At 32.1% G+C, this 26,497-nt stretch overlaps 2 protein-coding genes across 2 annotated transcripts in view; one reads left to right on the forward strand and one right to left on the reverse strand.

Moving 5' to 3' along the window:
- LOC111030234 (proton-coupled amino acid transporter-like protein pathetic) overlaps positions 1-18,743 on the reverse strand; it is a 43,895-nt gene extending 25,152 nt beyond the window's left edge. The window contains exon 1 of the mRNA XM_022309642.1: positions 18,116-18,743. The gene's annotated coding sequence lies outside the window, so the exon portion shown is untranslated. The remainder of the gene's footprint in view (positions 1-18,115) is intronic.
- An 827-nt stretch (positions 18,744-19,570) lies between these two features.
- Positions 19,571-20,535, forward strand: LOC111030254. Its single transcript, XM_022309667.1, has 2 exons — positions 19,571-19,821; positions 19,931-20,535. Exons 1-2 carry the CDS (start codon positions 19,571-19,573, stop codon positions 20,199-20,201), a joined length of 522 nt encoding a protein of 173 aa, XP_022165359.1. The 3' UTR covers positions 20,202-20,535.
- The last annotated feature ends 5,962 nt before the right edge of the window (positions 20,536-26,497 follow it).

Here is a 26,497-nt window from a genome sequence, read left to right on the forward strand (position 1 = left end):
TAACATTTATGTGGGCTTCCAAAAAACCTCTACCCCTTCCAAATAGATTTCAAATGAGATAAGAGTCATTGTATTGTCAACATCTAAAGATTGAGAATCATAAAATTATAATATTTGACTTTTTATTTTTAGTTTCCATCAAGATATCTATAGTAAATATTTTAATTGTATACGAAATACATTGAAATCTCCTTGTTAACAATGCGATACTTCCGTGAATGTACTTTAGCTAATTAATTCTTAATTCTTATACAGTGCATCATTCTTGTATAATATTAAAATGAACGGCATGAACTATTGTTCAAGAAACAAAACTACAGTTTTATAAAGGCTTTAAAATATTTTAGTTTCGGTTCAGCTTAAAATACGATTTAATCTCACACGGTTCATTGAATAGTTAGACGTTAGTACGTAGTTACGAGTTTTACAGTCCCATTCTATAGGTAAGTATAATAGTTTTTGAAAAATCATGTCTCTTTAATATAGAGGTACCTATTCTGAAGAAATTCAATGGGAATTGGGAAGGAAGTGCGACGTTGAAAATTCTATTCTGTTAAATTACAATATGGGTCTCACTTAATAATACAGAGGTTTTTTGACCCTCGACCACCCCTGTCCCACCCTTGGACCACCCAAAATTATTACTACGATGCCACTATAACCCTTGACCACGACTTGTATGTACGACAAGTATTGTGCACACAGCACGGCGTATACTATACCACACATTCAATTCCATTTTATTATGATGAAATATACACACTAGAAATGCATTGCTATTATAAACAACTACGTGTGGTTAGTAGGTATCCAACACACAGGCACTCAATACAATATAATCTCTAACCTCAGTTTATATCCGATTCGAATTTGTATAGATGGTATATTAATATATTATATAGATTACTACACTAGATAGCGCCCGGGGCTCATTAACGAAAATGTCATGGTTTACTACTTAGTATATTGGTATGATATATTTTATTATAACTACACGTCTACACTGGCAATAAAATGAAAAAGAATCATTAAAGTTTTAAACAAATCGTAAACATCATTCACATTCTACATTCATTTACCACTTTATTATACTATTTATAACTATTAAATCACATTTTATTCGTTATTATTTATTTACATAACTACCTATTATACATACTATACCTAACAATTACTATACATATATAAATATATTTTTAGATGTTTATGATATATCACTATATCAGTGGATTTTACTGCGGCTCATAAATAAATTAAAATATACCAAATAATAAAGAAAATGTCATTAATTTGTTACATACCTAGGTTAAAATTCATAAGCAGGCTCCAATTTTAAAACCAAAATGCAGTTTTTAATTTAAATATGAAATGTATTTTCAATACTTTAATTCACTTTACATTATCGAAGTTCAAATAATGATAGCTCATTGACTCAACATACTTATTCAAAAACAAGTACTAAATACATTAACTCTAATTTGTTACTAAAAATTACTTTGTACTTAAAAGAATAATAATTTTCGTTTATTATCGTTCTAAATGGAATAATATTAATAATGTTGAATTGCGATTACATTATCAATAATTCAACATAATATTATATCATTAAATACAGTTTATTAATTTCTTGAATGAACCATGACTAATACAAAATAGAGTTAAAAAAATTGTGTTGCTACAAGATGTGATAATTGTCTAGATATTATACCTAATATTTTACAGTCATAATTTAATATTGAGTTTAGAAATGTTCATGTTATGTAATGTAGCCCTAATTTATCAGTTGTTTACATCCTAAATGATTGTGATAATATTGAGAGTGAAATATTAAATTTTAAATATAGGTAATACTGATGTAAATATAATGTTCACCTAAATACTTATCAAATTTAATGAATATGAAAATAAATATAAAATATAGTTAATAGAAGATTGTTTAGTTAATACTTTGTTGTACTTAACAATTTCCGGTTTGTAATCATTATTAACTGTTATAATATTACGTCCTGCCAAAGATAAATCCTTTTTTTATATAATTTTAATCGTATCCTGATTATATTTGTAATAGTAGTTACGCCAACTACATAAAAACTTAAGTTTAAAAAAAATTGGACAGTTATTAGATAACTGATCTGATGTACTACATAGTACAGGAGTAACCTTATCATTAATTATGTCCCTATTATGGATTTATTAAATTTGAATTCAATGATTTACATATTTTGCCTATCATATATATACGAAAAAGGAATCTGAGTGAAGTAGTCTAACTATCAGGCACAACAATAAAAATAAATTTCGTCTGCAGGGTATCGGGACACAATAATATTTTTTGAAATGAAGTAGCAGATGAAATAGGTAGTTAAAAAGGCAACCAAGGAACCTGCTGAATTATGGAATATAAGTTAATTGCACTTTTATGACCACAGTAATCATATACTAGCAAAGTAGTAAATAATAGGTGTTTATTTTAAGTTTTTAAATTACTCACACTATTTAAAATTAATAAGAGTGGTGGAACGGTCACAATATATGCATAAATAATATAACGCTATTTAAATTGTCCGTGTATAATATAAATTATCAAGACCATGAAAAATACATTTTGGTTTAACCTAGAATTTTCAATGACTCGAAATAAAAAAATGTGCATACAAATCGGCTTCTCGGTTATAACATGTAAATTAATCATAATTATAATTCATCAAAAACTTAATAATAACAAGTCTCAGTTAAAAATGTATACAACATTTTTTCGAATAGCAATAAAAAAAGAAATAAAAACAATCAACGAACCTTCGACCACAATATATTGGTGTGGATTGAGGAAGTACCTATACCTATAGGCTATATAATTTCAAAGTCGGATGGATTGAATATACATAATACTTATAATGCTATGTAATATTTGCATATATTATCATAAAACGCGGTCTGCGGTCAGTTGCGGTAACTAAAATTTAACCACGAATTGCATACATTGGAGTATTATTATAAGTACCAACGTGTGATGACCGCTGCACAATATAGCACATGTAGACGTATACCTATATAAAAATACACGTAACGGAGGATAAACGATCCAACTTTAAATTGCTTATGTTCACGTCATCTCGTTAATACGAAAGTCATAATTTTTGACAAATTATATTACTGTCATAATCATATATGGGTAAGCGCAGGTGTACTTAATATTATATTGCAGGTGGATGGCTTTCGACTTTTTTTTTATATACAAGTTCCAAAATACTATCACTTTCTATGCGTTGTATAACCCCCCCCCCCCAAAAAAAAAAAAAAAAACTGATTTGTCCGAGACACAATTCAGACGTCTACTGGATGATATTACAACACTTTATTCGAGTAATATTGACTTCAGAAAAATGTTGATACCTCTCTTGTGAGGGACATAATCGTTAACCACGCCTTATGGCGTGTACAGATTACTGATTAAAGATTGCAGTAGGTGTACAGACCGCGGTCAGTCGGGAGAACGGGAGAGACATCAACTGCGATATAAGTACACGGGCCGATGTTTGTCGTGCAGATAATATGCAGCACACTATATAGGCGCAATCTGAATGTATAATTACTACAAAGTGTGTATTATATGTCAGTGATATTGAATTGTTCACCATATTTGTGACAGTGAGGGCGACCGGACTAGGTGTATATTATAGTGCTCGCTTGCTCCGCCTAAATATATTACATATAATATACGTACACCTATGTGTAATACGCGACAGTCTGTACAATATAATTGATATATATATATATATATATATGTGTGTGTGTGTGTGTGTGTGTGTGTGTGTGTGTAATAGGTACAATGCACATATACCAATAATAGTATTATAATAATAACCACCCTTCGACGCTGACGACTGGTCTGGTAGGCCCGTCGCCGTTCGTCCTCCCGCCCGCCCGTCAGCCCGCTCGTCGAGACGCCACGGCGTATCGGTTCGTAACGCACGCCCACGCGATCATTATATTATTATATACATTATATTATATTATTTATTTCGTATTGCACAACTCTCGCACAGCCGTCGACGTGTAAATGCGTTATGTGTCGGGTACCAAACTGTGAGTATAGCTGAGTACCTATTCATCGTCGTCGTCGTCGTCGTCGTCGTCGATATTATCATAATAATATTATTATTATTTATTAGTTATTAAAAACGTGCCATCGCGTCAGTATATTTACAATATGCACGCGCGATGATGATGATTATAATAAAATAATATGCATAACGATGGTGTATCACGTGATGCCCCCCCCTGCCCGACCGACGAGCGAAAAAACTTTTCAAAATACGCGTGGCCACTTATTATAGGTGCTACACCAAAGTATCGGTACATTATTAAACTAAAATAAATACTACTCTTCAAAAGGCGCGCATTTAGAACGATTTCTCAGATCTGACCGGGAGTAATTTCATATGGGAAATGCAATGAAATCGGAAATGCCCTCTCTGCATAAAAAAAATTAATTTTGATTCGCTTTCAATCTGTATATTATGTATGTCTATGGCTAGTGCCGGAGTGACCAGACACGTAGGATAAACAAGCTTTTGAGATATGATAATAATAACTTATTATCGTACGATTTCGCAGGATTTGGCCGAGAGTAGTTTCGCGGGAAAGTTCAATGAAATCGGAAATTCCCACTCTACAAAAAAAAAAAAAACCAGAGACTTAGTTTTGATTCACTTTCAACCTGTATAATAGGTAAGTGCACTTATGGCTAGTGCCGGAGTGATGGGACACGTCGTATACCAGCAATCTTAAATAATCAAGCTGTGATAACAATATTATTGTGTTATGCTGTGACGACCGCCGCCGCGTAGTAGGTATCATCTATATTGTATTTCGTATAGTTTAATGTAATATAATATAATATATTATTATTATTATTATTATTATCATTATCACTCATTACCTACAACAATATTGTAATAGTTTACCTGTATTATATTCCTACTCCGCATTATCGTACGCGTAAATATCATAACAATATATTTTGTATTATTATATACGTATCGTACCGGCGGCTTATTGAATTAACGGCGGCGGCGGAGCTTATTGAATATTAACGGCGGCATTGACGTGACCTTAACACACATACATACGATTTCGCGCCGGTTGTTCGACGACCGCACGACGACGGGCACAGTATAATAATATAGAGGTATTTATGAAGTTGTACGCTGCTTAACGACGCGTGCATTACACACACGTATTTAATATACACCTATTATATTATACCGCGGCTACTTAACTGCAGCGGCGTCTCGTTAATAATTAATAATAACCGATATACCCATACGGACTGCAACGTATCGTATACTCGCGATTATTATATTATTATACCTATATACATGATAATAGTGTGGTATAACTAGACCTGTACCGGAACTGCTTATACGTTTGGACTGCACGACGAATTATGCGAAGTACCGTCGTCGGTGCGATTGTACAACAATGATATTAAGACGTGTAAACGTGTACCTATGCAATATTTTAGTGCCCATGCCGTCGCGGTAATTTATTGTCCATGTTATTATAATATTATAATTTTATTATTACTATGCTCGCACATAATCTATGACCAGTATGAGCTGTATTCGGTTGGTCTATACCCGTACAGATGCGATATCTGCACCGTAAATTATGACATTAAAATAATATGTTAGGTATAGAAATATTGTTCAACTTTAATTTACCTAACAACTGTCGAGCAACAGGTTCAACTATGTGGTGTACATTTGAACATTGATATTCTAAACAGGTCACCGTTTAGCTACGTGTCTTAGTTAACTTGAAATGTGCCTACAATAATAATTGTACAATATACCTAGGTATTAGGTGTCTATTATATAATATTATGTAGGTAATAAGTAATAACTGGGGAAATAATAGCTGATATAACGACGACAACAGTGGTAATTGAAAAATTATATACTTGAGCTCGAAATGACACGGCTCTTACGATCATAATCGTCATTATTATGTTATTATAGTTATTACAACAATAATAATATTGTTCATAATAAATCGGCTTATTGTCCTCAAGTATTGTCTCCGTCGTGTAAAAACAATCAGCGACCACACCAACGACAACGTCGATTTATCTAGTCATAAATAAATTCTATTGGTTATTTGGCTATGATATAATATTTACAGCGAATAACAAATGCGTGGGGCTTGGATCCCCATTTGTCGGTTGCCCTTCATAACTACACAAACACATCTCATAACCCCACGAAAAATTTAAACACGGAAAATGAAATTATGAAACAAATTATTAACATTAATTTAATAATATAAACATATATTGTGGGTAGGTATGCTATAAATATATGTATTGTATATTATGTATTTGAAATAGGTTAAATACAGATTTGTACAAATTTAAGATCAATTAATTAATGCTACAAGACAACCATTTTTATTGTTCTCAATAATCCAAACATAAAAATAATAATAAAATTGGATGTGTGATTAATGACTGTGTACACAAGAATAAAAAAAAATAAAAAACAGGGAAGTCACTCTGCAGTATAATAGTAGGTTTCGAGTGTATACCTACCTACTTATCGACATTGATGAGTAGGTCATAGTAATGGATGTGTTGAATTTGAATTCAATGATAAATCATTGCATACGAAAATTGATTCTGAGAAAAGACAGTGTGTCAGACTCTATATCTGAGGATATTTTATAATTTTATAATTTATTAATATTATTATGGTAATTTATTTATCGATTAGTAATACGGCATGTTAAACTAATCATGGCAAAAATTATCCGACGTAATGTATAATAATTATTTTAATGTTATATCATATTATATTATTTTTATTAACTAATAAATCAATATCAGTATACCTTAGAACGGTGTGATTAGGTTCGTGGTGACGTGGTATAAAAGGTTTAAAATTTTTCTAAATATTTTCACAAAGTCTTTGTGTATACAAAATTATAATTTAAGTAGTAGGGGATTGTTAAATGTTCTATGTTTAATCATTTTTAAGTTACAAAAAAAAACCGATTTTGTCCAAAATATTTTTGATGCATAAATATTCCCATTTTTCTGTCATTTTTTTTTTAGTTTTAGCCTATTATTTTGAAAAATACGTACTGGGAATTTTTCAGTTTTGACCCCACTGAAACACCAACTTGATAGATCCAATTCGTTATACCAAAAATCACCCTCAAGAATGTTCAACTGTTGATCAAATCGTATAATTTTGTGTTAACTCTACTCGCAGGATTATATTTTATGTTTATTATCGTTTTCTAGACAGTAGATATTTAATTACTTTTTTTGATTCGATAGGAAGTACAGGGGCAGTATAGGCAGGAATTGCTGCACTAGAACATTTTTTTTGATGGATAATTAACCGTCGATTAACCCGATAGCGGAAAACTTTAAAGGACACTTCATTTATACAGCTATTGTTTTCACCCTGAGTACATTTTCGCAAACAATGGTCATTACTTATTGCGTGTGTTACTGAAATTATATTAATAGAAAAATTGGAATATATTATCAATTTATCCACAGGAAATAAAATATTATTTTATTGTAATTCATAATTAGTAATTGCCTATGACATATATTTACATTAGTTTTTATAAAAATGTTGTGTACTTTCATTTGATTATTATTTTTGATTGATAAAATGTTAAAATGCATATATTAGATCATTTTATAGTCGTTTGTTTTTAAAGAGATAATTATTTATATTGTGTAAGAATAAGATTTCATTGTGAAACCTGAAATAAAGTAAAAGAGTGGTTTTATTTAGACTGGCTTTTACAAAAAAAAAAACATATAAAATGAACCACATTACATCATGCTACACCTTGAACCTCTACAAACTGCGCACGCCCATGATTGCAGTTATAAATATTTAAAAATGTATTGCTCTATAGTATTCTCAATTTAAAATTCAGTAGGTATAGCTAGGTCATTACAAATTATAGAACTAATAGAAAAATCTATGAAATGATGACGGCTTTGTAATTCGTTTAATATTGTGCATAAGAATTAATAACTAAGTAATTATTTTAAGTATATAGGTACATAAAATTACTTTTACATAATATACCTATAATACATAATAGATATGTACAATAACAATACCTATATTTAAGATTTACCTCGTTACATTTAGCTATAAGTTTATATAACTTACAGAATATAAATGTAAATTGTATTTGGCTCTTTAAGGGTTGGTTTACTCTTAATATGTTTGTGAAAAAAATATTTTATTTTATTTTTTAATTTGTTTTTAGATTTTTTAGCGATTTTTCTTTTATTTAGTATTACATTCAACAGTTTTATCGGAAACGATTGTATCATATTTTTTCTACCATACAACATAATAATGGTGTAATGAAATCTATCACAATAGAAATTATTGAGAATGCATTCACATTTACTATGATTACCTATACAAAAAGAAATAATAATAATAATGTAGTAAATAAACAAAATATACAATAATGCTAAGGTATCATAAACAGGCGTAGTTGATGTTCAATAGCATTTTTTTTTTTTATTTCGCAATTGCATTTTTTTAAATTTAATATTAAACTGTATTTATCGAATTTGAAAATGTAATTTATAATTACATGACGTCGGAACGGTGTATTCATGGTCTTTGTAAGGTGTAATGAATGCGGATGCAGATGCTCTAGGTATATTATATTGACGGCTAAATAAAATCCGTGCAACTCGTATAATGTCGCATGATGGAATTTGCATATTGTTATACTCCACGGCCGTCAATAACAATTGCTTTTTATTCATTATACTATAATATTTTACAACACCAACTATGTGTAGGTATAGGGCTTGGACTTGAATGCAAATTGCATTTATTCTGAGAATATGCCTCAATATTGTTTAATGATATGAATGAATGCATTTTTTTAATATTTACTATTATTTTCAGCATTAAATAGCTTTTGTTACTTATTTACGATATAATGTTAATTGTTATATCAATATGAATAATTCTTGAAATTCTGGTACATATATGATATGTAGTATCAAAACTTGTTTTTAGAAAAATAAAAATGTAAAGATATGTTACCCTATTTAAAATTAATTTAAATAAAATTATAGAAAAACTAAGCTCAAATTATACTTTTGAATTTACTTCATGCTATAGTGATAATATTGAAGAATTTCGATTTGTTTACAATTATAATACTGTCCGTGTATTATTATACTTCAATAGTTTCAAATTTAATAACACAACTCAACTCTAACATAGGTATCCATCGTATTAATAATACAATTCTTCTGTGCCTAACCTAACCATTGCGTATTGGTTAGTATTTTTTATATAAAATAATACTTTACAGGCGAAATATAAATTATAATATATTTTACGCTCAAATAACACATTTTAAGAAAAACTGATTTTGAAAATATTAATTTCTCGAGTCACATTAATTGCCATTTCTTAAACTAATTATTTTGAAATAAAATCTGAATACTATAGATATATTTTTATTTACTTGATCCAATTAAAATAATTATTGCTAGTATTTCATTATGTACTTTATTTATATAAAGTTTATAGTTGTATTATGATCAGAATAGATAATCTATGTTAAATTGTATTATTAATGAATTATTTACATAATAATTACTATGAACAAAATTTTAATACCTCAAATTTACAAAAAAAAATTGTGAATGATTGTACCTATATATTATATTATATCATCATATCGCCTTAGCGGTGTCGCGTTATCGAATGTAACCCATTAATAAATATCAGTACCCTTGCACCTACGGCACGTATAGGCACGGAGAGGAAAAGCTTTACAACTTAGAAATTATAAAAACCATTTAAAAAAAACTGTATTATATGATGTAAAAAAAAAACAAAAAATTTGAATTCGTATTATGTAATTACTAATTAATAATTATAGGTCTAAAATTAAAAACTTGTGTTTGTATTTCTATATTTTATCGCATGCCTCACTGTGTGCACGCGCCAGTACTCATAGTACCATATACTTTTAGCCTATAGGTAGTTCATGTTGATTAAGTGAAAACGATACGAACAAATAGAAGAAGAGAAAACGAAACTGTCTGTGTGTCAGTAAGTACATTATTATACACATAACTATAATACGCCAGCGTTTCACCGAAACGATAATCACATATTATTATAAAACACACAAATACACAATGCTGCGGTGCCGATCGTCAAACTGCAATCGGATACACCAACAATTACAATAATTTTTACAATCAGGTATAATATCATATTATTCAAATTATTATTATTATTATACTGTTGTAATAATAATATTATTATTATTATTATTAATGTGTTTAAGCCGTGATAGGTGCAAGTTTGTGCGCGTTTCCCATGCTAGGAGAAATTTGTCAAATCGGCTTCCCGCAGACGTGCCGCCGCCGGTGCTTCCAAACTTCATTATTATTACCTGGCGACGACTTCAGAGATCCACGTCTACAGGGCGATCATAATAATGTATAGTTGAGAGACAAAGATATTTGATCATTATTGTGTTTCTGAACAACGGTTTTAGTAGGTATATTTACGACCCCGTGTGGCCGTGTAACCCAGTCAGGTCTGATACGCAGGTTTGGGTTAGGTAGGTGATGACTGTAAAACGTTTAGGCAGGGCTGGGCAAGTTACTCAAATTATTGTAACTAGATACAAGTTACAGTTATGTAACAAAGTTAGGTATACATTTAAAGTTAAAAGTTACATTGATAGATGTATAAAGAATTATTGACCAGTAACGGGCTAAGTAAGATATTGTTGTGGTCGTTATACTGGGAAAAAAAACGGACCAAGAATAATTTCCATAATCGTATAACCACTGAATATCCACTGCCAGATTAACTGCCCACGTTTTTTTTTTGCTTTTGAAGTTTCACTTATGAATTATCAAATCACAAAAAGCTCAATGTAATTTTTAATTGTAACTTGAAACTTTCATGTGAAGTTACAGGTCAATTTTCAACTTAAATTAAAAATGAGTAACTTGTTACAAGTTACAAACATAACCGAGTTACATGTAACTGGGATATGCCCAACTCTAGGTACATAGGTAAGTGGTTAATTATTATAATAACAATGTATATATGCGACATATTATAATAGGGATGGTTAAAAAATAATACTGAGACGATCATTAAGTGAATACCCCATAGAATTCGAAATTGAATGAAATTGATTTTCCTACGTCTTGTGAACAAAAACATCGCTGTCTGGATGGAAAACCATCATATATTTTGGACATCGTAACATTATGTATTTAAAAAACCCGATTTCATACTTTATACGAATACAATATCCTTCTCTCCTTCCGCCTAGCGTACACATTTCCTATTATTGTGTTAGCTGTTTATCAATATAATAATAATGCAAACGCGTCATAACAATATTTGAAAAAATAATAATGTTTTACATAATTCATTATTTTATTATGTAGGTATTACAAGAGACAAATTGATAAATAAACATGTGCCGCTTATATTATATATTGTTATATTTTCATGATAATAATAAACGTCCGAGCATTGTGTGCGATCATGGTTCGCCCTCGTTGTATTTATTTGTTGTTTATATTATTATTATTAGGTAGGTTATATTATTATGGTCGTGGTTTTTGTTTACACGCACAGAACCACTCAATGCACGATGACGTTTTTATTTTTTATTTATTTTTCATTATTTTATGCTTACCATTATCATGTGCGTTTTACTTTTAAAATTCGTTTTTTTTATGTTATTATAATATAATAAACGCAGCGGCGGCGGCAACAATCACTTGTTTGGGCTCGAGCGAGGGCACGAGCCCGCTCGCGATCGGTCGACCGCAGCGACGGGTCGTCGTTATATCAGCGCATGAACATGCGACCGCGACCACGTCTTGCCAACGCCGGCATAATATGTTACCTATATACTCGATTCGGTTTCACCTTGGCCCGTCGGCGAGGACACCGCAGCCGGTCCCCGCCGCCGCAGCAGCCACGGCCAAGAAGTCGTACGCCGGCGTATAATACAAATAATAGTAATAATAATAATAAAAATAATAAAAATAATAATAATATAATATATACATCATTATATTAATATTATTATTATTGAATATTACGAGCCGCGTTCGTGTGTGCAGGTATATTATATAGTTATTACTTTTATTATATTGTTACTATAGAGTTGTGCGTGTACCTACCTATTACGCGGCCATTATATTATTATATACTTGTTATTATTATTACGATTAAAACCATTACGGCGACGATTATTATTACTATTATTATTATATTCTCGTTATCGGCGGCGGCGGCGGCGGCGACGGCTACGACGACGACGACGACGATGGTCGCCCTTCGACCGCGGCTGATGAAAAACCGCGAAATCTCTGCAATCATTACTGCGATAGTCGTAATAATTCATAATAATGAGACTCGGTGGTGCGGATATAATAATAATGATATCATGTAACGATTGTAACGATTGTAACGTCGATTTTGGGCGCGCCAATATAAATATATATGCGTAGAGAATAGAGTCGAGTGAATAGTATTTTTCATACTTTCGCGCGTATACGTACGCTTATCGGCCGCGGTTTTCTTTCCATACCTTAAATATAATTATTATCATTATAGTATCTAAATTATACTCTCGCGTACATAGTATAAGGCGGAGTGTAGAACGAAGGTACACGAGTGTGTGTTTGCACGTGAGAGAGTAAAATCGCGGCCTATAGGGAAATATAATAATATTATCTTATGGGCCATAAGTTATATTACTATGATAATAATATAATATCTATGATATAGACATATACTATATAGTGTGCATAGTATACCTATAGTAATAATCTATCATAACTCAAACATAGACGTGTGTCGAAAATAATAATTGACGGTAAGAAACTGGTTCGCTCACGGTACCACTGTATACCTATGTATTTCACATATAGTAGCACGACTGACAACGAATTCGGTCGGCGGTCTATTTTTTCATTAATGATACGTGTAGGTATATATGCTATATACATCATATACACTAACACGCATATGCGCAATAATGATAATTAATAGGTATACTAGAGTATATTATGAAGTTGGACTAGTTGGAGTATATTATCATAGAGTAAGAATATATCAATCAGCCGAATAGCACATGGGTACGCGGGTGCGTTGGTGCGCAACAGGTATGCTGCAGCCTGCGTATAGTATAATATAATTAAGTACATATTATAATGAAATACGCGACTTTCGATGTTGTAAAGGCGCGTATTCGATGGATAGTGATCTCGTTACAGTCTTAATAGTATCACCGAGAATTATTTGATAATATATTATACTTGAATCTGAAAAAATTTATCCATATTCACTATACCTACAGTATTATTATTCGCTGCGTATCTTTCGTTATATTTTATTGTTATGCGCATATATTTTAAACTAAGATTATAATATATACCTATCCGGCTTTATACATAATATAAATATATTATGATTTTGTTTTCTCGGGATTAATAAAAAATTAAATTTCGAAAATATTGAAAATTTCGAAACTCGTAGCTGTCGAAGATACCTACTACATAAATATTATATATATTGCGTACATGGACGGGTCATCAAAATTCAGCGTATGCACATATGCATAAGAGACAATCACTACAGGCTCGACTTAATAGCAGTTTTCTCCACTCGTTATAATCCTATCTTTGTCGCCATCTCCATTACAATATATAGGCATTAAAACAGGCTATGATGATGGCGTCCAAGTGGCAGCAATAGTGTCGACTACGGAACGAGCAAAAACGCTGTAGTATGTATAGGCATATGTAGTTTATTGTCGAATTTGAATATTCAAATGCATATTTTATGATATTGCAGACGAAGCAACATAATGCATCAATCGGACACCCGTGTAATGGTATAACGATTCCGGATTTTGAATAGTGGTATTTCAGGATTTCGTAGCGGTAAAGCGATTATGAAATTCGAAAAAAATAATTTGAGAGCGTCACACCAACACGCGCCTACCCGTTACATGCAGCCGCGGTAGTAGGTACGAAACTACGAAATGTTTACAAAAGTTGCACAATGCACACGACTTTATATAGGCGTAGTGCGTACTATATTATAATATTTTAATAACGAGTGTGCGCGTATAATTTATTGTTGGTATAAAAAAATAACGATAGTAAAAAATTATCGAAAATAAAAAAATTAAAAAAAATACAGGTCGAAGAACGTCGAAAATGGCCTAGTATTTACTATTTACATCACACACGGCCGAGCGTGATTTATACACGACAAACACGTCTGAAACAACAACTTTGACGAAAACTGCCTATCGATTTACATCACACGCACATAATAATGATAATATACCGCGTACGATTATGGTGGTGACCGGACAACAACATACAATTTCCAACGAAAATAGACAATTGATTTACATCATACGCGTGCAAGTAAAGGCTATTCGATACGAAATCTATACGATTAATGAACAATACACGTCGAGAGTAAACATCACCATTAAATCATTACGATGATGATGATGATGATGATGACTACTGCCTGCGGGTGCTACTATGGTCCATGATATTGGGCTATAGCACACCATCATATGACTAACTTTCGTAATATTTTTTTTAGGTCTGCTCAGATCGTGTACACAATTGGTTAATTTATTCGTATTCTAAGTATGTATAATGTAGTATAAGGCATGTTTAATATAATATTATTATAGTATAGGTAGGTACCTATACCTATCTATGCAAATTATGTCGACAAAATATTATTTAAATGTGAAATGTCACGAATAATGTATATTATTACCGGCCCGCTTATATTGTGTTTCGGTCGCATTACGATATTCACTTTCATCTCATAGTGCCCACGTTATCTATAAAAGCGACACAATAATATGCTCGCGCGTGCTAATCGAAACATTTCACGTTTATATAAAAATGTTTAGTAAAATATAACAACACCATGGTTTTTCAAGCAAAACGTCTCTATAAATCGTTGGTTGATATTCAAAAATCAGAGTCTACAGCAGTAACCTGCAGGGCCGTCATTAAATTTAATATTGTTTATTTTGTGAGGGGAAGTGGGATTGTGGTTAGAGAAACCGATGACTTAAACTAATGAATGCAAACTGAAGAATATTGTTCTTACAATGTTCTAAGTATAATATATTGTAATTATTTTCACTATAGCTCCAAATAAGGAAGGTGACTACTATCTCAATTTTTGATTCTAAAGTGACTTAAAAATCAACATACACAAATATTATAATAGTGTTGCTAGATAAAATACAATATGTCTGCTTTGAATCATTTAATTCTTAAATAGATATTATTTTATCTAACCAAGCCTAACCTTAATTAATAATTTTACTATTTTTTTTAAGTGGTTTGATGATATTAAAATAATTATAAAAAAACAAATCAATTACTTTATTAATTTGAATAAATATCTACTGTACATTATAAATGTATTTTATATATTAAGAATTTAATTTTGATTAAAATTTATTTAGCTAAAGTCTTAAAATTTTTTTTGAATAAGTTATATCAGGGTGATAATGAAATTATAAACAGGGATTTTGATTATTAGAAAGTTCCTCATTTCATCTTGGTTCAAATATACAACTTAGAGAATTATACAAAATTATATGCACCATGATTCAACTACATAAGTATATTTGAATAAAATTTCATTTAATTTAAAATTTATTTTTTATTTATTTATGAAATGTATTACTATTTATTTAGGACAACAGTTTCACAGTCACGCGTATCATACGAGTATTTGTATACGCACGCAAAACATTGTTTAAGTTTATACGTGCCACTCCGACGTTGAAACGTATAAAATTGTTAAAATATGGTATTTTATGTTTGTGTTGTATTGTATAGTGTAAAAACATGTAGTATATCTACTATCTTAATTGAACACCGGTTATATAACTAATGACCTATTTCAAAGTGTCTGAATAATTTCGGAAAAAAAATGTAAAGACAAGTTACAACAATAATCCAACTTTAAAGTAATTTAATATTTAAAGTCATGGTACATCCTGATATACCTATAGTGACGAGCAATAATTTAAATTTAAATGAATATAGTTACAATTCCCAGTAAATTATATTCTTAATACCTATCAAATTAATTTTCTAATAATATTAACCAATAATTTTTTTTATTCCACCTGTTGAAAATAATTGTTATACAATGTATATAATCCTTCTCCTATAAAAAACAATATTTTATACAGATAAAAAAATAATTAATACCCACACACATCTCAAAAACACGAGCGGATTATAAGCGTGACTGTAAAACTAGCTTTAATACGTGAAAATGCTTTAATGTCCACTGAATAGTAATGAGTAATTAACAGTTATAAGAAAAACTTGATATTCTGTTTAAAATATAATAATATCCATATAGAGAGAAGAGATTTACTCAATATGAAAATGAAATATTAAATTATTTTAATTGTTTTAACAAAGCCACAAAGTCTTAGTACAATAATTAGAGACCTTGTTACAATAATTGTAAACAATTATAACAGTTATAAAGTCACAAAAATATCTATCATACTGGGAAGTGACCTCACCGTTTTATCCATAAAAAAAATGTCTAACCTAATAGTTAGGTACAGAATTATTATTAATTATGAACAACTTACAAGTATAGTTGTATAGATAAAACTGTAACTATTCACTTTCCAGTATGTTAGATATTTTTGAAACTTTTTATGACAGCATATTTGAATGCAGAACGTTATCCAATAGGTGTTTAGGTATCCCTTATTAAAAGGTCTATGTCATAGCCGTTAAAATACTACATTAGCTTAATATTAATATTTTTGTTATTAGTTGGCAATCGTTAGCTTATGTGAATGCAGCCGATTATAAGGAGTTTTCAGTGCATCCCCCAATATAACCAATCATAACTCAAAACGAATCGAAAGAATCGATTTTAGACCTAGACCCATAAGGATTTTTTTAGCAACCAAAATCGAAATCATAATTTTGGTGTACCTAAAGTTTTTTTCAATTCTTTAAATACGGTTCTTTTAGGTTCCAAAACTCAATAGATAATTATATTTAGACTGAATAACGGTTATATAACTAACACTAATAAAATAGTAGACGACCTGTAAAAGTTAATCAATAATATAAATATTATTATTGAATGTTAATATTATCGTATGATTATGTGTCCTCCATATTTGTCATGAAATACATTTAAATTCAATGTGGTCGATAATAAACCCAGTGTTATCGGGTCAAAATAAATGTAAATTGCAGATTCTATATCGGGTATGGAAATATTTATAATATATTATATTAATAATGTATTATTTTTAAAAGTAAAAACAATTCGTATGTTAATCGTTTCAGAGTTGTTATCGATTATCTAATATACCAGTGCTCAGTGGTAAATAATGACTAATTATTTACAGTATAATATATACCCTATAGTCCCATATAATATGTACCATTAACGTACCAAATCTAAATAGTATATAACATCAAACACGGATCATTCAAGTGTCTGAAATTTGTTTAGAATCGAATACTAAGTAGTACCAAAAGTAGCAAAATCTGTATGACAACTATTTTATTATTTAACATTTTAGAGATAATACGATGCCCATAACTGATCGTCTGAAATACGGTATAATACTACAAATAGCGGTCATTAATATTAAAGTTGGTTCATTGTCTATTGCAATGAGTTGATTTCATTTTACACGGTGCCCATCTATGTAATTACTAAATGAAAAAATGTCTAAAAAATAATAGAAAGGGTTGGACCTAATATTAACCGAAACCAAAGTTCCTTGTTTTGAGAACCTGCAGCAACAAAACCTAAGCCAACATTTTTTGTCAACCGATCCGTAACGAAAATCGTAAGTAACTTACACGCATTAGGTATGTTATATAATAATATGATAGTAATATAGTATATAGGCGCGATGACGGTTCGCTCAAAGTCTACAATATTACATTATTAGGATTAGGTAAAAAAAAAAATAATTAAAAGAAATGCGTAGATACCTTAAACCCTGGATGGTGCAGGTGAACTTGCGCCGGGTTTCGCGATTACTGGCCGCAATCGTCACCGCTGTCGGTAGTAGTGCTCTCTCGTCTCACGCACGTCCTGATGCTTTCGCCACGAGCACGCCGTACCGCTCGAATGGTATATATATATCTGTACAGCGGCTGCTGCTGCTGCTTCCGCAACTCGTGGACGCGCCGCCGTCGTCGCCTTCCGTTATGCTCGAACTAGTCGTGCGCAGCGCTATCGACCGTTCTTCGCGGGCAAAAGCTGTGCCGTGATGAAGCGGAGTGCGCCGGCTAAACTATTGTAATACTGTTATACCGTTGAATTGCAAACACTGGCACGGCGGCCCGGGGATATGTGCGTATTGTATGTGCGTGCACAACAGCGAGTGTCAACAATGTCGAAACGTGCAGCGCGATGCTGCTTGTGCGCCAGCGGCGTGATGCGGCAGCGGTTGAGTGTGTCGCGATGTAGTGCGAGCTGCATGTGGTGCTGGACGTTGGCGATGGTGTTGGCGCGATGACTGCTGCGAGTGCAATGCGGTTGCCACTATATAGTGCGTGCGCGGCCGGATGAATGAATGATCGACGAATACAGAATAATAATATATAGAGCTAGATAATAATATGATCTATACGGCGTGCGGCGGCGGCGGCGTATGTCGGCGGGTCGGAAGGACTTTCGTCAGCCCGCCATACGACTACTGTTATTACACGCGTTATTAGATGCGGTGGTGGTGGTGCAGGTGGCGGCGGTGGAGGTGGCGGTCGCCGATGACCGTGGTGGCGGCCGGTCACTATGTAATATGTATATAGTTTAATATCGCGTATATATAATAACACACATATATATTTAGTCACCACACACAGTATATAGGTAGGTAGGTAGTTATATATTACGTTATATATATTATATATATATATATTATATACTGCCCGCTGCAGAAATCGGTGTATTCAGTGGCGCCCAGACAGGTTAGCAAGGAGTGCAACTGCATGTGCTTTCGTGGGGGGTGGGTGGGTAGGTATAGTCTCTATGGTTATAGGTACCTAGATAAATTATAGGAGTAAACGAGTAAAGTATGACAATGCTATACGACAACTTATATGATGTTACAAGTTACTTATAATTACAACATATTAAATGATAAAGTATTAGAAACAGTAATAATTGTTATTTGTTATATCATCTGAATCAAGAATAATACAATATTCGAATATTAATGTTGTACACTGTTTAGCTGATACGCTCGTATATTTAATATTTAATATTATGAATTATTATATTTTTGTATACGTAATCAAAATGACAATACGGGTAATATGGTGATAAGATACCAATAACAGCGTATATAAGATATTTATTTTTTTTTAAATATTTAAAACCAGAAGTCATTTGTGATGAATATTTAAATTTCATACAATGTTTTGATGTTTTTCTTAAAACTGATGAGTTGCCAAAATATTTANAAATATTTAAAACCAGAAGTCATTTGTGATGAATATTTAAATTTCATACAATGTTTTGATGTTTTTCTTAAAACTGATGAGTTGCCAAAATATTTACATAGTGATAATGATATAGCTAAAGATTCAGATTCTGAATTAGAAACGGAAAATTATGATAACGATGTTGATGATGATAGTGATTCTTTAAAAAATGAAATTGAAAATCATGGAAGTTTGTTACCAGTATTCAGGTAAAAAATCTTGTATTGCTATTTTCTATGTTTTTTTTTAATGTTCTTGTATTCAATATGTTTACTGAATTGTATTAAATTACTTATTTATGTACAACTTTTTTTACAGGGTTTTTATGCGCAATGGTCTTCATACACTATTTCCAAATATTTATATTTTGTTGAAGCTGTCTTTGACCTTGCCAGCTGGAAGTGTATCAACTGAAAGAAGTTTTTCAAAGTTGAAACTCATTAAAACTAGACTACGATCTACAATGGGAAATGATCGATTAGAAGGACTAATGATTATGTCCTGTGAAAATGACATAAACATTAATTATGAAGAAGTTATTGAAAATTTTAGTAAAACTAGTCCATATTTATTTAAAGCTTTACATTAAAAATAAAAAGTGTTAACTGTATAATGTCATTACAAAATCTTATTATTTTTTTTTTTAATTAAAATTTTTGTATTTCATTGAGTATTAAATATGTTATATTTATAATGTATTGTAATGAAATGTAAAGGTAAGATCTAGCTGATCTAGGACGTCTCGGGTTTCTGGTGTGGACATCTTAATTATTATTTCTAGTTATTTTAAGTGAATTACACTTACAGATAACAGTTCAATAAAAAAACGTTTTGTTTTTAAATTTAAAAAAATGGGTGGGACGGGGTGGGTGGGTAACTTTAGATAGTTGCATGTGCTCTCAAAATACCTCTGTGCGCCACTGGGTGTATTATTATACCTACGCGATTACGAGAACGAAATATACAATATATGATATGTATAATACCTATATTATATATTATATATTATGTTGAGCGTAGAGTGGACGCCCGCGCAAATTATTATTATTATTTGAGATAGGTACCTACCAATATAGAAGTAGTAGTAGTTACTCGGAAACACTCGACCTATAACGCGCGTGATCTATAATACTATGTAGGTATGCTTCATAACGACTTTAACCGTATACATAGGTATACATATATACATTGCCCAATTATTAAAATACCATTTAGGCACGCGGTGCAGGCGACGGTCACACACATTATAGTGATATCGATCGATAATGTATTATAATTGATGGAGCGAGGGCCACCTGTATAGGTACGTTGCATACATACGTGAGTACTCGCATACTATCTTTACACACACACACGTGCACTTAGGCAATAATATATAATAATAATATATGTATAGTGTGTGAGTATACGTGTGAATTGTGCGTGTGCGCGTTTGGTACTAAACAGCATAATATAATAAATAATAATAATATTATTATTATTACTATATACCTACTATATATATACCATCGGCGGTACGATAAGAAAATGGCACATTAAATTTAAATAAATTAGCACGTGCGATAAACCTGTACATAGATGCAATAATTGACCCAGTGTTTTATTGTATATGCAATTATCGCACATTACCTATACCTACAGCGCAAATTACCACGTATAGGTACCAATATATTATTATACTGCAGAAAGTGATAACAGCGGCGCCGCTTTGATTTTTCGCACGAGTTGATATATATCTATATTGTTATAAATTTATAATATTTTAGCGCCGTGGCGTTCGAATCGTTCGGTGTATGTGTACTCGATGATGTTATATAACAAAAGTACTGAGCAAATCTCAGTAAGTAATGCGATGTGGGTACGACGAAATATCAACTTGATTACATGACAACTTCTAAAATATAATAAAACGATTGTTACATAATGATAATGTGGTTATTATCGCTACATTATCCGGTAATCTAAGTCTGGATGGTTTATAACGCTCCGTCTCTCTGCAGAAAATAACGGTGAAATGTATAGGTACCTATACAACGGTCGACTAACAATAATAATACAAATATGTTTACAAAGTAAATCATATTTATATATAGTACCTATAACTAGAATATAAGTCTCGTATCGAGTATACCGAGAAGAGGACGCATATTACCATGAAAAAGTGACAAAATATGAGAACGCACTTAAAAGACTTAAAATATATCCTGTATAAAATATATGCACTAAAATCTGTTTTAATGAATAATATGAATAAATAAATAAATTGCTTGTAAAATAAGAACGACTACGACGTGGTCACTACATTAAAAACAAGACACGGACAAAATACATTTGAGACGGTATCCGAGTGTTTACTCGAAATACTCAATCCATCATCATGCATCTTTGACAGTTCGTGAAGGTTTTCAAATACAATCTATGGGTATAGAAGAACGTCTGGTTGTCGTTAGGAGAAATTATGCAAAAATGACTCCAAAAAATGTAATATGCATCAAAAATAGAAGAAAAAAATTCCTAATTATGACATAAAAAGTCGACATATAAAATTGTTCACTAGTATAATATAATTTAAATTTGTCATAAAACGACACAAGTTTGTTTCAACAGTTGGCCTTTTTTGAAGTGACAACCTCTCTTGGAAGACTCTACTCTCCGCTTGATTCATGGGTGTAAAAGCGTGAAAATATCAGCGACACCGACAAACGCAACGCATAACGCTTTCAATTCAATAAATCTGTTACATACATTATATATGTATATGTGTTTGAGAGTGCTCGTCACCGGATAGTAGCTCTTATACCACTATTTTACATAATATGGTTGCCCATCGACAACGGTAAAATAGCTTATCCGACGGTCATCGATATGAATCTATATACTCATAAGTCATAAGAATGCCCAAATTCGAAGATGAATATTTATAATTGAGCCGATGGCAGTTATCTTATAGGTAATAGGTTAGTAAATACCATGATTTAATATAATATACTAGCTAGTATTTGTTACAAAAGAATTAATGATAACTGTCGGAGGCACAGTAATCAGTATTCATGCTCAAATTTGGGCATTCTTATTTTGAACGAAGTATAGGAGTATAGCAGCAGTCGCGTGAGTAACTTCACATGGAGCTTTGGTATCATAAAAAATACATATAAACCAATAATCAAAATGTTTTAGTAGAAGTTTTCACTTCTGAATACCGTCCCAAGACTATAATATTTAGTTATTTTTTTACGATTGCACAAGGCAAATATCAATAAGTAAAGAAATGCTATAGAAGGCATCTGCTTTATGCTTTCCAGGTACAAACTGATGGATTCGGGATAGCCACCGGTCGTGATGAAATGGTTCCGGGTATAAATGTGAAGGTATGTTTGATTATAGACTTAGAATACACGCCGCAGTTAAAAGTTTCCATATGCCGATATAATAATAGTAATATGAACATAGGTTCTTCAATGTGGTATTTAATTGGCTTAGAACGAGTAGGTATACCACAAGCCTGTTTCTAAAATTAGGCAAATGCTTAAATTTGTAATACCGTTTAAGGAGTGTCTAGTGGCGATAACTAAAATTTCTTGATATTGTGACGTATATAAATCTAAATCATTGAAAATAATATGATCTTTAAGTATATTTAAAAATTCTAATGATCAGAATTTGAATTATTTACTCATGTTTATGCTTGCAATGGTGAATGATACTGGATAAATATTATATAAAATATTTATTAATATTAATGTAAATTTATATTTACCTATTACAGTTTACAATAGTTATTAGAAAATAAACCAACTTGTTAGATGGGTCTTAGTTATGCCTATAAAGCAATAACTTAACCTATGATAAAATACATTTATTGGGGAAGTGATCGACTAAAAGAATAAATAAATTAGGCCTCCCTTCAAAGGCTATTTTTTTCATAAATTATGGTATACTATAATATAGTATAATATGCATATTGTGAACTTCCTGGGGGAAACACTTTATATAGCATTATAACGGAGAATGCTTAGCAATTTTACCGTCCTAAACCAAAAGACTATCCAACACAAACTACCAGCGATAACGAACATATTCACCACAGAAAATTACGTCATTCTCGAAGCAATTAAACTGACAATTCACTGCTGGCAACCAACATACTAACTATTAGCGATTCCCTTAACGTCCTAACAGCACTCAAAAACCGGTGGTCCAATTATGTAATCGCCCAAAACACTCAAGCTGAATTGATTGACACACATAAGAACATAGAATTCATGTGGATGTGTTCCCACATTATAATGAAAAGAAACGAGATAACCAACAAAACGGCTGATTTAGCAAATAAAGGTATAAGTACATAAAATAAATTATAACAATATGTTAAAATATGCCTATAATAGTTATACCATCCTCCAATAGTCCGATGACATATTTAGGCACATATTATAATCATAATAAAATGTTCTCGTTGTGGCAACACTATACTGGAGTTCAGTCCCTCACCAACTAACAAACATAAATCTATCAAAGGTTCAGTTAAACAATGGTATACACCTCCTGACCTCCGGAGTTCAGCCATCGTCAAGTCATCACCATTACCAAGAAAAGATTTGGACACACTTTCATTGCACATTTCTTTCTAATTAGCCAAGATCCTCCACCAATATCGTGCAATACGCGTCAAACACGCATCACAATTAAACATATCTTTGAGGAATGTCCAAGATGTACGAATCGACACGCACAATTATTAATCCCCAAAGCAATATAAAATAGTAGAAAATGGTAGAAGCCATCTACCTCGAAAATCATCGCGTTTATTACTAAATGTGATTTTCTAATTAAACTTTAATAACTGGTAAACAATAGCTAATCATACACCAAGTTATATTTATTACGGATTTGGCATGTTCAATATCTATAGTCTGTAGTATATAATACTGTCGGTTACTAGGTTATTAATGTAGGTATTAGCTGGTAATAACCTTAACTGTGTAAAAAAATTTTTACAGAATACTTATTTACAGCTAATGAACGACACGAGACATATACGGATAACCGCACATGCCTACGAGTCTGTGTAAAAAAACTTAAAGGTTTACCAGCGGCTATATACGATGACATAAAAAACACGTGTAACATTAATAAAATATTACATAGGTGACATTGTAATATATTATTTATGAGCGTCTATGAGGGTCTAAATGTGATTATTGCTAATAAAACTTCAATATTGTAAAGACAATGGCCAACCACACATATTGTAAATATCACTAATTTGTCATGTGAAATATCTGTAGTTATAATACCGTTGGCTAATTGGCCTTAACTGTTGCGAATAGTCTGTAGAAGTTCTTAAATAAAATAAAAATTAAATGTATAGGTACTGCAAGTAAGTATCTAATAAACGACACGAGATATACCCATAACCGCGTAGTCGGCTGGTTACCTCGCGGCTGAAATACGTCGATACCAAAAAAAAAAAAAAACGGGTAACATATATTTTAATAATAATACCCACGAATTATAACATAATATTATATATTTAGCACATTATAATATATTATTACATTACACTGTGAGTCACATACCTACTATATATGTGTCTTGCAACAAATCCGCATAGCTTTACGGTCACACAACACCCGCGGCGGCGCGTAAAATTCGCCAACGCTGCCGCCGCAACAGCAGCAGTTGTAGACGTCGCGGGTGTGGTGACCGCAGGCGGGCGGGCGGCCGAAAGTCTACCGGACATGACGGCGCGCCTGGCCATCGCGCGCGCGGTGTCCGCTCGCGATGGCCGTCAAACGGTGCAACGGTCGGGGGCACTTTCGCCACAGCCCGCCGCCGCCGCCGCCGGAGCGTCCCTGATCTACGCGCGGTCACTTCGCGGAGAGTAAATTATGAACGTATAAATAATATAATACCTAATAATAATTCAATATAATATATATATATAACGAGTACGTGCGATATCGTTAAAATCGCGGCGACCGCGTGTGGGTGCGGCGGCCCCGCGCGAGTAGTTTTTTGCACGTTGTCCGCGATCGCATTTCGGCCGGTCGGTTGGTTTTTTTTATCTCACCGTCATATAATATAATAATAATAATAATAATAATAATTCGTTATTTATTTCCGCCCGCCCGCCCGCCCGGCGCAAGTGTGTATAACGAGCTCCGGTGTGTAATAAAAAAAAAAAAATCGCGAGCGCAACATTCGCCAATTACCGGCGGGCGGGCGGCGGCGGCTATGTAATTACACACACACCGGTCGTTTTTTTTTCGCGGTAAACGACGCGGCGGCGGCGACGTTTAGCATTGACCCCGTCGCGCCGTGGTCGTCGTACCCTGTGCGCCGGAAACACGTCGACTTCACGGCCGCCACCGCGCGCCGCCGTCGTTATATTTTTGTAATTTTCGCGTTTGTCCAATAAACGTGATTAGATTATTATTATTATTATTACTATTATTATACTAATCGTACGCGAAGACGTGTGGTTCGATACAATCTAGAGAGGATTTAGGTATGTGTGTGTGTGTGTGTGTGTGTGATGGCCTTTAGACGGATCATACTTTGGGGGCTCCGGAATAAATGAACAGAACGAAAAAATCTCTCTTATCTAGATTCTAGAAATCGCATCATTTATTTGAACGGTATAAATTATTACAATAAACAATAAACTGTCCATCCTTTGCAGGTACATATTGCATAGTATAAATTACTTATAATATATAAACAGGCTATAGTCATTCCAAATTATGTTAAACTAAACATTTTGTAAAGTTTTGTGCAACTTCGACTAAATTGAAATCAAAACTCGTCAAAGATAATTTTGAGTTTTTGAATGTATCATTATTATATTATATTGACAATTACATTTTATAATTTCTTGTGTAT

This window comes from Myzus persicae, unplaced genomic scaffold (assembly GCF_001856785.1).
Source record: "Myzus persicae strain clone G006 unplaced genomic scaffold, MPER_G0061.0, whole genome shotgun sequence".
NCBI lineage: Eukaryota > Metazoa > Arthropoda > Insecta > Hemiptera > Aphididae > Myzus > Myzus persicae.